The sequence below is a fragment of the Engystomops pustulosus genome, chromosome 4, assembly GCF_040894005.1.
Source record: "Engystomops pustulosus chromosome 4, aEngPut4.maternal, whole genome shotgun sequence".
Lineage (NCBI taxonomy): Eukaryota > Metazoa > Chordata > Amphibia > Anura > Leptodactylidae > Engystomops > Engystomops pustulosus.
The window spans coordinates 106,678,928-106,693,143 of NC_092414.1; the positions used below are offsets into that span (position 1 = coordinate 106,678,928).

Consider the following 14,216-nt stretch of genomic DNA (forward strand, 5'->3'; position numbering starts at 1 on the left):
TGCTTTGCACCACATTTAGGGTTTTTATGTGGGAGTGGCCTATTGAAGGTGCAACACTTCTCTAGAAAAGTGCCAAAAATAGGCAACAAATAGGTACAACACTATTGTAGACTTGTCTTAAACATAGGATCTCTTCACACCCAATGTCAGGACGGGTGTGAGATACTGCATGGAGAGCCCACTTACTAAAAACAACCTTATATATATTTCTTGAATGGGGCACAAGGGGACACCATTCCATAGCTTGCCTCAGGCAGCAGAAAGTTGAGCTTCACCCCTGACGGAACTTCCACCTCATTTATTATTGCTGTGCGGCAATAATAATAATTTTACTATGTCATGTCCAACGATACAAGTAATAAATTATCTTCACAGTGTTTAGAAATATTGTGAGAGTTTAAGACCTAGAGCTGACAACTAACTGCTAGGTGACACCTCCTTGTGCTGGCTCATATAGGAGGATCGCAGGGAGAGGCAACACTTCAAGGTCAAGATAAGAATGGAAAGGCGGCACTCACCGGTATACACAACGTAAAAGTCTTTATTCGGACGGACACAGGACAGGAGTGATGCACGCCACAGCTAGGGCCTAGCTGTGGCGTGCATCACTCCTGTCCTGTGTCCGTCCGAATAAAGACTTTTACGTTGTGTATACCGGTGAGTGCCGCCTTTCCATTCTTATCTTGACATTTGTATCTACTGCATATTGGCACGTGCACCTCCGGGCAACAACAAGTTCTGGTCAGTTCACACTCTGGGACGCTTCTCAGTCTGACAACCGTGTGGAGAAGGTGGTGCCGGTCTCACTATTCCCCTTCCTTATGGTTTAACACTTCAAGGTGTTCATATGTTGATAAAGGTTATATGGACAAAATGAACACTCCTAAATATTGATACAGTAAAGGCATGGAAAATACTGGAAAATACTAAGAACCTGTACTGCACTTCATAATGATTTTCTAGGGAATAAGATAATTTGCGTAAGTAAACAGTTTAAGCTATAACTGACTTTAGTAGGAAAATTGGTAGCTGAAATCATGTAAGATTATAGTTAATAAGCCTGAAAGCAGCAGTATTTGTAAGCGGAATTTTCTTGTGTTTCCATGACAATCCGTAGTTAAGTCAGGGGCAGATAACGCATCTGTAGCTAAGAGATGTCTTAGAAGTTGTAATGTTGTGTAAGGTAATCTTTGGGTGTTCTAAGTGGATGGAATGTGTACAGCCATAATAGAATAACTTTTAAGTGAATCGAGAATCTGCTGACTAGCGCTGAACTTCAACACAAACAGAACAAAACAACAAAAACCTGTTGAGACATTGGGTAAAACATAGAAGTTTAGATCCTTAGATCAAATCCAGGATACAGTGGGGTGCAATCAATTATACATTTTATTCCAGAAAGTTAAAAATATACATGCAGAGATGGAGATGGTACTTCAACCTACATTTTTCAGCTACAAAGCCTTAGTCATGGTCACAATGGTTACTAAGACCATAACTAAGGTTTTATAGCTGAAATATATAGGATTAGATTTCCATTTCCATATTTTTTACTTTCTGGAATAAAATTTAGATTTTGCCTCACCTTGCTTGATGCTGTATTTTATCTAAGGTTCTAAGCTTCTATATTGGTGTGAGTATAGAGATCAGTTATTTTATATTGTTGTATAGTTTTTATTGACTTCTGTTATAAAATGTCATCTTATCTTACTGTAGATCGGCCAAGAAAACACAAATTATAATTCAATCATCAATGGAGTGGATAGCGTTCATCGGTTTGGTGAGTTCTTTTCAGTTGTTACCTTTTGTTTGATCATATTTTTATATCAAACACAGTATCAGTATCCTTTTAAGAAATGAGTAGCGATTTCATGATGCTTTTAAATGAACAATTTTAACCCTACTGTTTTTATTTAGGGAAGGTCTCTGAACTTGAACCATTTGTTTTACTGGACCTTTTGCCAAACTTCACGGACAAATATTATACATACAATGGGTCATTAACAACACCCCCATGCTTGGAAACAGTAGAATGGATTGTATTTAAGGATACAGTAACCATTTCTGAAGCCCAGGTAATCAAAAACATCAGAAAACAATTTTTACATTGTAAGGATTTTCTGATAGGTTACAGATTTCCAGGTCATTTTATAAAAGGTTGTAATTTCCTTGGGATTGCTCATAGATTTCTGAAACTAGAAAGCTGATAAAACATTTTAAAAGGAGTCTACCACTTCTAATATACATCCTACACCACTCACCTACTGTTGTAGGGAGAAGTCAATTCTCTTGCACTACCAAATAATCACCTTATTAAATTCAATTAGACCAATGACACTGCTATCGGAAACAAATTTTGATCAAAGCTTTCAAAATTAATTTTACTGCTATGTTCGGTAGACATATTCATAACTAACTCAACAACAGAAACAAAAGAAAGTTTTCAATATTTTGCTGTTTCAGGGAAATGGGGTTGATTAAGTTCTAGTTTTTTTCCTCTTTTTGTTTTAAGACCCTCTTGGCCTTTCAAAACATCTGCCTTCCTACCAAAAAAGGATTAAAAAATTAAAGAAAGTTTAAAAAATATATAATAAAGTGGAATCTCCCATTTTTCCCTAGAACGATTCCAAAATGTTGAAATGTCCAAATGTCCAAATTTTTTTGGTTTCTGTTGTGAATGCAGTTATGGCAATGTCTACTGAACATAAAGTAAGATAAATTTCGCCAACTTTGGGGGCATCTGTCATGGCATCTGATTCCTGTCACCCCTGATGTCTTCGAGGAAAGGTGATTGGCACCAAAATGAACTACCGCTGTTTAGGTTCTATAATTGCATGCAATGTATGTTAGCAGTTTAATACAGTAGACATCCTCTGTTAATGGAGAGGCCTCAGCCCCTGAACCCTCTCTATACACATGTACCAAAATCTGTGTTAACAAAGTCTTTAACCTCTCATACATGTAGCCTAAATAATGAACCAGTTTTTGGCACACAGGCCCCTTTTGTTGAGCTAGTCGTAGGAGAGCCACAAAACTGTCTAAAACCCCTTATAAATATGGTGCAGACAGTTTTTTAGTGCAAACTACGACAGAATTATGTCATAGACAGCTAAATAAATCTCCCCCAATGTTTTCATACAGTATTAAAGGGGTTATCCGAGATTAGCAATGAATATATGTGTACTCACCTCCTCTGACGCAGCTGATGTCCCGTGCCACGGTCCATCTGATCCGTGCCCCTGTTTGTTTACAGGGGCACGGAAGCAGCGCTCAGGGAGCTTCTGGCTGGCCCGGACACTCCCATCTGTCACCATAAGCCAGCGCCTACAATGCTGAGACACAGGGATGGATGGGAGTGGCCAGCCACCTCTGCCAGCTGGGAGAATCCCGAGTGCAGCTACCATGCCCCTGTAAACAAACAGGGGCACGGATCAAAAGGACCGTGGCATGGGACATCAACAGCAATGGAGAAGGTAAGTACTGTACACTTTTTTATTTAAAAAAGCCTGCCCCAGCCCGCCCCTAATTTATTGCTTATCTCGGATAACCTCTTTAAAAGCTGAAGATATGTCACTATGACACTAAATGAGACTTGACAACAAATTACTGCAGTGTTGTAACACATTCCTTGATGATTACAGCATATAATGGCCGTTTTATTTCTTTTTTGCCAGCTGGAATATTTCTGTGAGATCCTCACAATGCAGCAGTCGGGATATGTCATGGTGATGGACTACTTACAGAACAACTTCAGGCTGCAGCAGTACAAGTTCTCTGGACAAGTCTTCTCATCTTATACAGGAATTGAGGAAATACCAGATCCAGGTTCTTACATTATAGAAAGAATAACATTCTCATACATTTCAGGAGTTTTCATGCTTTTTTGTACTGAGTTGACCAACCACAATGTACTGTTGCACAAGAATCAATTGACATCTTCACAAATCTGATCTCTATCTGATTTCTTGGTCTTTCCACTGTCAAATTCTAGCTTTATCTCCATTTAATCATGAATATCATAGTAGGATGGTTCTACTAACAGAATATAATGGGGGTCATTTACTAAGGGCCCGATTCGCGTTTTCCCGACGTGTTACCCGAATATTTCCGTTTTGCGCCGATTGTACCTGAATTGCCCCGGGTTTTTGGCGCACGCGATCGGAATTTGGCGCATCGGCGCCGGCATGCGCGCGACGGAAATCGGGGGGCGTGGCCGAACGAAAACCCGACGTATTCGGAAAAACCGCCGCATTTAAAAAAAAAATTGTGTCGCGAAAATTTCACTCACCTTCATCCTGGGTAGGCCGGTGTATTTCGAGGCATTCCAGCGGACTTCAGCGCAGCAGCGCCACCTGGTGGACGGCGGAGGAACTGCATTGATGAATCCCGGCCGGACCCGAATCCAGCGCAGAGAATGCGCCGCTGGATCGCGAACGGACCAGGTAAGTAAATGTGCCCCAATGTTCTCTTTTTGATTTTATTACCCATATGAAATCTAAAACATATGTATGGAAGATAGAACATCATAGAATCAAGCCTAAGAAGGCAATAAGTACTAATAGATTTATAAACATACATTTTGCTGTGGAAATAAAAGCTTCTGTGCTTTAATTTAAAATCCGTAACTACCCTGCTTCCCTGAAAATAACACAGTGTATTATATCAATTTTTGCTCCTTGAGCTGCACTTATTTTCAGGGGATGTCTTATTTTTCCATGTACAATAATTCAAATTAATTGTTGGACAAAAAAAATCAACATTTATAAATATACTGTAGTATAAACATCAGTATAACCAGCCAAACTCTGGTGACTCTATTTCCATGTGCACCAATCTATGGTACATTTACCAATCCCACTATTTTAAGACAGTTCTATGCTCTTCTGGAACCTCATCATAACTCTCCAAAACCATACCTCCCAACTTTTGGACGAGAGAAAGAGGGAAGAAAGTCCCTACCCCTTTTTCCTAAACCACACCCATTGCTCCACCCACAAGCATAGTTTAATATCAACCTTAAAGGGAACCCATCACCAGGAGACCCATTTTTAGCACTCCCCCAGTCCCCACAAAGCATAATACACACCCTCCATCCCCTCGGACTGTGGCCACCTTTACTCCATCCTCCTCATACTTTGGCCTTCTGTCCTATATCCTCCTCATACTGTGGCCTCCTGTGCTCCATCCTCTTCTTCCTCTGGCCTCCCATCCTCCTTGTACTGTGGCCTCCTGTCCTCCAGCCTCTTTGAACTGTGGCCTCCTGTCCTCCAGATTCTGTGTACTGTGGCCTCCTGTCCTCCATCCTCCTTGCACTGTGGCCTCCTGTCCTCCATCCTCCTCATACTGTGGTCCCCTGTCCTCCATCACCCTTGTACTGTGGTCATTTGCCCTCTGTCCTCCTCATACTGTGGCCTCCTGTCCTTTATCCTCCTCATACTGTAGCCCCCTATCCTCCAGCCTCTTCCTGTCCTCCAGCCTCCTTCTGCGGCATCCCACCCTCCATCCTCCTCTTCCTGTGGCCTCCCACCCTTCATCCTCCTTGGACTGTGGCCTCCTTTGCTCCATCCTTCTCGGACTGTGGCCTCTGTCCTCCATCCTCCTCAAACTGTGGCCTCCTGTCGTCTGTGCTCTTCAAACTGTGGCCTCCTGTCCTCTATCTTCCTCATACTGTGGCCTCCTGTCCTTTATCCTCCTCATACTGTGGCCCCCTGTCCTCTATCCTCCTCTCCCTGTAGCTCCCCATGGTTATTAAACAAATAAAATACTCTGTTTCTTACCTCCCCTCGTTCCCCCGCAGCAGTCACTTCTTATCCCGGGTTTTGACTGATGAGGGGACAAGGCCAGTCGAGGGGTGGGTCTACCTCCTCAGATGAGGGTGGGTCTACCTCCTACAGTTGTAATATACAGGATCAGGAGGTGGGGGGACATATCAGGGAACAGAGGAGCAGCCTGGGATGGCGAGACAGCGCCCAAAAAACGCGACTGTCCCGCCAAATCAGGACAGTTGGGAGGGCACAGTGTGGACACACTGCAAAAGGGGAGGGGGGAGAAGCACTTTCTCCCTTCTCCACACGGTTCACAACTGCTCACATGAGCGTGTGAATGGAGTTTTACATTACGCGGGTACAATCGGTCACAATAGAAAAACATCATTTTTCAGGCAACCAATTTACCAGCTACTATGTACAGAGTTGCACAGTTTTAAAGTCATAGGAAATACTCTGTCTACATATCCTGAAAAGTAGAATTGTTAAAAAAAACAATTGCTCCTTAAAATCATGTTTAGGACACATCAGCAGCTAGCCATCTGTTATGAGTATTGATGTATACAGAAATACATTAATACTTGGAGCATTAAGCTGCTCTAGATGTGTCAAACATTGTGCAATGAACACAGGTTACCATATCATTAAAAGATCAATACAGATTGACATGTAGAAAATGTTAATCCCCTTTACTTAAAAGGAAATCTATTAACAGGTTTGACCACATATAAAAACCGCAGGCAGCTTTAGATGGTAACTTAGAGGACAGTTTAATGTTATCTGTGTGAGTACCTTGCTGCTGTTTTTATGTGAAAACCTGAAATGAAGTAAAAAAAACCTTAAAGATGTACTGCCTATCCTATATATCTTCTTATCCTTGCTAATTCACACCTGGTTTTGGCTTTGACAACTTTGTGAGAAAACCTTAGGTCTTCTTCACACTTCAGTCATTTCATCAGTGATTTTCATTAGTGACTGTGAGACAAAATATATAAATTGTCTGATTGTCTATAGTTTTTTTGGCAGCAGTATACAGGATTTGGCTTTACTTGGATGGTTCTTAGATATCCCATTTCTTTGGATATAGCTCCCTCAAGTGTCCAAACAGTAGACTGCTGGCAAACGGCTAATTTACTCAGAACATAAGTAATGATCTTCTCTTTTTTGCTATTAACCATATTAATGGAGTCTACACTAGTCTGCACTATGTTTACTAATCCAAGATGAATATGCAGTAAAATATCTGGTTACACAACTAATATTAATCATTAATACAGCTGTACAATTAACCCCTGAAAGGGGTTTCCCAGGAAACAAGCTAGGCCCAATCCACATGATGCCCCTTCATCTCTATGGAGCTGACGGAGATAGGCGAGCGCCATACTGTGCAATCTCCGACAGCTTCATAGAGATGAAAGAGGCAGTCTGGACATGCACGTGCTCCTTCTCCGATCATCTCGGGGAACATCGGACCCCATCAAACCCCTCATTCACTGAGACCTCAACCGATCAGCAAGTTAGGACTTTACTTGTTTTGTGGGAAAATCTCTTCAAGGACCAGGTTTTACCACGTTGTTGTATTTGCATGTTTCACTCCCCTCCTTTCACAAGCCATATCATTTGTATTTTTTCTGTTTACAGAACTTTATGGGCTTATTATATATAGGGCAGGTCGTAATTTCAAGTGACACAATTATTCACACATATGCCATGTACTGTGAAGCTGAGAAAAATTCCAGATATGGTGGAATTGGCAAAAAATCTGTTGTTCAATATTCTTATAGACATTGCTTTTACAAATGTCCAAAAGACACATCCATTTATTTGTTTGTGTCAGTGCAATCACAGAGAAACCAAATCTTTATAATTCGGTTATTAGTTTGGGTTATTGGTCTTGATACCTTTAAAAAATTCAAAACTTTGCAAGAGAAAGGGGGTCCATTTGAACTTTTTTTATCTATTATTTCAGGGCCTCTAGGGTATTTGAACGCTACAGGGTCTGTCCTTTCATACAATACATGTCAATACAGTTGTATTGCAGTGTATTGTGCATATATGCTACCTTTCTATTACAGTCTGCTCTCCACTCTGCAAGCCCATGAAGGCTCAGATGCAATGACCCCTCATTTGTATGCTGTCAAGGGCATCTGTAGACCTAGGGGTATATGTTCAGTGATCTGAAGATATGTCTTTTTTATTATTTGCCCGCACAGTCTATTCATTTCATTTTGTACGTTTTCTAGTTTGTAGTACAGAACCAGAAGATGTCCAGGCTGAATCCCAGAACAGCACAAGCCTTCTAGTTACATGGAAGAGGCCTCGGGTTGTTTATGAAGCAGTTATTGAGAGATACGTTGTCTATTATGAGCAGCTACAAGGAGAAGACCAGACAAGACATGAATATGTGACTGATGGCTACCAGGATTTGGTAATTGTGCTGCACTTTCTTTATTGTGTACTATACATGAAACTCCACATACAGCTACATCAATACATATTTGGATAAATATTTGCATAAACATCTCTCCATAACACAGCAGAAAGGCCATATGCCAGAGAAAAATGTTGTTATTTTTTTTCCACCTGTTGAAATGAAACATATTCTAGTTATAGTTAATGGACATAGACATGTCCAGACTTTCAGATTTCATTTGAGTGTATTCACATTAAAATTTGATAAAGGGCTTAGGAGCTTCAGCACATTAACATGTGTCAACCTGCTTTTAAAGGGACCAAAAGTAATTGGATAATTGACTCAAAGGCTGTTTCATTGACAAATGTGGGCAATTCCTTTATTATGTCATTCTCAATTAACAGCAGCGTAACAATCTAGCTTTCAGGGTATGGGTCCGGTCCCCCACTTGACTGCGGATCCATAAGAGGGGAAAATAATCAATTGTATGTGTGTAAGACACGCATACAGGGCCGCATATTACATGAGACATGATGAAAATGACACCTCAGGCGGCACCGAGGTTGAACGGCAGATCCCCATTAGTAGGGACCTACCAAACACTGGCAATTTCCTACCACAAGAAAAATCAATTACATCTGCATCTGTAAGGCACTGATTCAATTGATTCAGCACAGAGCCGTCTGTCTATACCGCTCTGCATGGCACAGGCTTGTGTAATGCCAGCCTGTGTCTCTGCACAGATGACCAGGTCTGCCAGGTGAAGAGAAGGAGACAGCAGCAGCAGGGGAGCGCTGGGGCTGGAGCCTAGAGTTGGAGGTGCGTATTAGTTTTATTATTTTTTTAAAGAGGCCTATGTATACTATCTTTGGGGGTCTTGCTTCTATATACTGTCTATGAGGGCCCTACATGTATATAGTGCCTATGGGGGTGGGGGGAATGCCTGTATAAACTATCTATGGGGGTCTGGCCTTTGTATGCTGTTTATGGGGTCCTTCCTGTATATGGTTTCTATGGGGGTGGGGGTGGTGCTGTCAATTTAAACTGCCTATGGGGTCTTGCCTGTATATAATACCTATGGGGCAAGGGAGTGGGCCTTCCTGTATATACTATCTATGGGGGTGGTTGGCCTACCTGTATATTCTGTCTATGGTGGTCCTGCCTGTATATAGCAGCTATGGGCGTGGGTGCATGCCTGTTTATGGTACCCATGGGGAGAGGAGCTGCCTGTATATAGTATCATTGGGGATGGGAGGCCCTGCCTATATATATTACCTATTCAGGTGGGGGGCCTACCTGTATATACTACCTATGGGCTTGGCGGGGCCTGCCTGTAAATGCTATTTATAAAGGGGGTACCTGCCTGTATTTACTGTCCATAGGGGGGGGGGCTGGCTGCATATGTTATTTTTGGGGGGGGTTCTGGCTTTAGTATCTATATATTAATTTAGCGGGCCTGGTATACATGATAAATAGTTGGTGCTGTAATTACCTTAATTTATTCATGCAACTATATAATGGATGTTTTACTAATGTTTTTTACATTATTTAGGAGTACTGTTATCCAGTTAAGTCCTCTTCCTGTAAGGATTTTTATAGTGAGGTGAGGCTGCCGCTAGACGTTTTATTAATAAGGGGAGGCTGATGGACATTTCATTACTGAGGGAAGACTGCTGGACATTTCATTTGTGAAGGGGGGCTGCTGGACATTTCATCATTGAGTGGTGCCTGTGGGCATTTCAATTGTGAGTGGAGTGCTGGACATTTCCTGAGTGAGGGGAAGCTGCTGGAGATTTCATTAGTAAGTAGAGGCTGCTGGACATTACATTAGTAAGTAGAGGCTGCTGGACATTACATTAGTAAGTAGAGGCTGCTGGACATTTCATTAGCGAGTGGAGGCTTCTGGATATTTTTATTAGTGCGGGAGGCTGCTGGACATTTCATTTGTGAGGGGAGGCTGCTGGACATTCATTTGTGAAGGGGGGGGGGCTGCTGGGCATTTCACTTGTCAGGGGAGGCTCCTGGACATTTCATTTGTGAGGGAGGGGAGGCTACTGTTCAGTATCTAAATAAACATGGGTGAGCTGCTGCTGTACAGTATATTAATAAGGGGGCTGCTGCTGTACCTAACATATATAGGAGGTACAGTGCTGGATAGCATATATATATATATATATATATATATATATGGGTAGGGTGATATGTGTATATGTCTGTGTAGCATATACAGTATTTATATTTTCAAGTGCAAGGATGGGGGCAGCAGCGAGACTTTAGATACATGGGGCTCTGATCCAACGTTTGCACTATAAGTTAAGCAGATAAGAGACCTAGAGTTTATTTGAGGTGTGGTGGTTGCATTTGGAAGGTCAAAAGAGCTCTCCATGCAGGTGAAACAAGCCATTGTTAAGCTGTAAAAACAGAAAAATAGAGATAGTGCTACAATATTAGAAGTGGCAAAATCAGCATTCATCATCAACGCAAAAATACCTGTACACTCACGGGTAGATGATCGCAGAATAATTACCATGCTGAAGAGAAACTCCTTCACAGCAGCCATCTCCAGGAATAACACTCTTCAGGATGTAGGTAGTGTATCATTATCCAAATCTACCATAAAGAGAAGACTTCATGAAAGTACATACAGAGGGTTCACTGCACACTGCAAGCCACTCATAAGCCTCAAAAAAAAAAAAAAAAAAAAAAAAGGACAGAATGGACTTTGGTTTAAAAAAAATCTGAAAAAAAAGCCAGCACAGTGCTGGAAGAACATTCTTTGGACAGATATGAAGCCAAGATCAACCTCTACCAGAATTATGGAAGAAAAAGTATGGTGAAGGCCTTGAACAGCTCAGCATCCAAAGCCTAGCACCACTTATAAAACATGGCTGCCAGTGGCTCCATCAGGAGGCCATATCCATGGCTCTGAAATATGGCTTCTCTTTGTTCATGCACATTTATAGTAGATAAGTAAAAGTTTAATAAACTTTAATAATAAGACAGCTCTAAGACATTTTTGTTATGGGAATTTCTTTGCTCTTTTCTTTTTTACTCTAGATTGCAGCAATATAAGAGTGACAGCACACATAGCAGGTGTACACCATAGCTGAGGGCATTAGCCCTGAACCCCTGATAAAGCCAGTTACCTGGCAAAAGTATGGTTTCCTATCGCTATGATTATACTTACCTTTCAGTTTATATTTAAGCACACCAGTGTCCTACTCCAATCCTAACCAGTGATATTCTGTGGCATAGGTGTTTGTTTCCTACATACCTATTGGGGATTTATTGTATATAAACTAGACAGGTTTACAATCTTGAAAATACAGTATGTAGTGTGATTTCCTAGTTAGTTGACACCAGCAATATCATATGCTGGATAGAAATAACCTCAACAACTAACATTATATATGAAGTAGTTGTTACTACTGTTGTATTTACACCTACCTATAGAAATCAAATTTGCCTACAAAAGCTAAATGTAAATTATAGCTGATACGACACTAGGTTACAATAATTAATAATTTTTTATCACACGCTATATTGTCAGGATATGGGTTCATTTTCCTGCCTATTAGCAGTAATCAGTAATCCCTGTCGTGATGATGGTCTGTTTGTTTTGTCAAAATTAGCCCTCATGCAGCTGTACAGTGTCCATATTATATTGCTGGCAATATCTGTGTCATCTGCAGCATCGAGGGTGAGGTTTTGGCTACATACAGTGGCCACTGTGTTGGCGATAAGACCAGGTTATAAATTTGTATTCAAGATTTGCAATTTTCTAATAAGCAATTTAATTTAAAAAAATTAAACTGTAATTTTCTTTCTTTTTTAGGGTGCAATTTTGTATAATTTAATGCCAAACTCAAGTTATGTACTTCAAGTTGTGGCATTGTGCAGCAATGGTCTGTATGGGAAACACAGCGATCAGGTGGTCCTTGATCTGACAGTGGACAGCCCAGGTATGACACTTTAACATAATTCTGGAAATATTAATACTAAAGCTTCAACGCTGCAGTTTAATGCTGACTGGTTATGATTATATTTTGTCCAGTTTACATTAATATTTGCAATGATGCAATAACGATGGAACATCATATAATATTCTTTACAGTAACTGCACCACTTGCTGTTTATTGTATTCATCAAAAAGTGTACTGGTGTTTTCTGAAATCTGTTGTTTTGACAGACTCTTATAATCGCTATTTAACTGATTTTCACTGACATATCGGCGTATAATAGGGTACATTTACAGTATTATCATTTCACTGATAATGAATTTCAGTTCAGGTCTATCACCATACTAGTATATTTTATATCCGTGTGAAACTGAATTATTCAACAATAGCTAAAATACAAATGTTGCAGAGGCGAAATGATTTTTTCTTATGGTGTAACATCTTTTGAGCACAGTGAGGGAGATTTATGAAAGTTTTTGTGAATAGATGTGTGCAGACTTAGAATCTACAGTCATATTCTGCGCCAGATAAATAATGCTGTATGCTATTAATTGGTCTAGTTTCGACTCAATGTTTTGGCGCAAGACTGAATTTTCTGGCGCAAGCACTGAATTGTTGCCATACCTCCTTCTTCAGAGGTAACACCCTTTTTTCAAAAAAGTAGGAAAATAATCCAAAAATGGTCTAAAACCATTAATAAATATGGTTCAAATTACTCCAGAATTCTGACTTGTTGCATTATCAATCACTGGGAGAGATTTATCAAGTTTATTTCAGTCATATAGTCAATACAGAAATGAAAGAGAATGAACACTTATTAATCAGAGTTGTTGTCTGAGTTTAGGACAACCCCCCATACTTATGGACTGTATCTGTTAGAAGTAAGGGCTCTTCTTACAGAGACTTTACCAGTTAAGGCTGCCTTGTAGACATGTGGAGACGTATAACCTTTGACGCTCCATTGGGGGATTCTGGGAAAATAGGCAAATAAGTTTTCCAGTTGCCCTAACTTATAAGATATGATACACATTCGGTACTATGTTAACAAAATTGTATCTGCTCAAACTGTGTAAATGAGAGGTTTCCTAACATTAAGAAAAACAAATTGCTGTGCTGTATATTTCCATGAAAGGTTCACATAATCCCATCTATCTACATCATCCATTGCAAATATTTGTACTGAACTAGTGACACGTAACAAGTGAACATCTCGTAAATCCTTAACCTGTTTCTGGGTTCGAATTTCTGACTCATTTTAAATATAATGATCATTTTCTGTTATTAATTCATGCATTATCGCTTGTGACCATGTTTTAAGATGAAGTTTTCATCAATTTTTTTATGTTTACATGTAACCTCCTGAAGCCTGGTCCGTTATTCCATAATAGTTGGTACTATTTTATGTCATAATTGGTTGCATACATTCATCACTTGGATTAAATCAACTGAATGTATTTTCTTTATCACTTTTTTCTTTCCTCTAAATCACTAAATCTGGTGGTGTTGGGGTCCTATGCAATAATTCCACTTACGATCTATAGTAATAATAGCTATCATCTATAATAAACTCAATAATGATATATATTATTGTATAGTCTTTACATTCTACATATTGATTTAAATAAGATAAGAATATCTGTGCTAAGAAAGTATTGGCCATATTATTATTGCATAGGATTCTTCTTTCATGAAGTAATATATAACATGGCTTCACCAAACTGCATGAACACTTGCTTCTTTTTTTCCACAAAACACTGCTGTCAAATGCCTTAAAATCATGGAATTGTCTTGTCTTTGTTATGTCTTTGACTGTACATATAATATGTGAAAATGTCATCTGTTCATTCATATTCATGTAGCTAGTAATTTCCCATGATCATTGATATGGTTTCTGTTGTATATCGTTATGTAATTCCATTATACAGCTAAGATTATGCATTTTATGTTCCTTTGCTAATGATTGTTAATGGTCTCATAATTAGAATATTAATAAAATATTTATTGTAAGCCTTATTAATATGGTTGATATACAGCACATCAGCGCTTGCCAAACTTTTGTATAGACCCCACAATGAGTTC

At 39.8% G+C, this 14,216-nt stretch overlaps 1 protein-coding gene across 8 annotated transcripts in view; it reads left to right on the forward strand.

Moving 5' to 3' along the window:
* PTPRZ1 (protein tyrosine phosphatase receptor type Z1) overlaps positions 1–14,216 on the forward strand; it is a 147,679-nt gene that overhangs the window by 65,719 nt on the left and 67,744 nt on the right. For all 8 annotated transcript variants that reach the window (XM_072146987.1, XM_072146988.1, XM_072146990.1 and 5 more), the window contains exons 6-10: positions 1,717–1,780; positions 1,918–2,075; positions 3,675–3,825; positions 8,009–8,193; positions 12,014–12,140. In XM_072146987.1, coding sequence (XP_072003088.1) covers positions 1,717–1,780; positions 1,918–2,075; positions 3,675–3,825; positions 8,009–8,193; positions 12,014–12,140 — 685 coding nt within the window. The remainder of the gene's footprint in view (positions 1–1,716; positions 1,781–1,917; positions 2,076–3,674; positions 3,826–8,008; positions 8,194–12,013; positions 12,141–14,216) is intronic.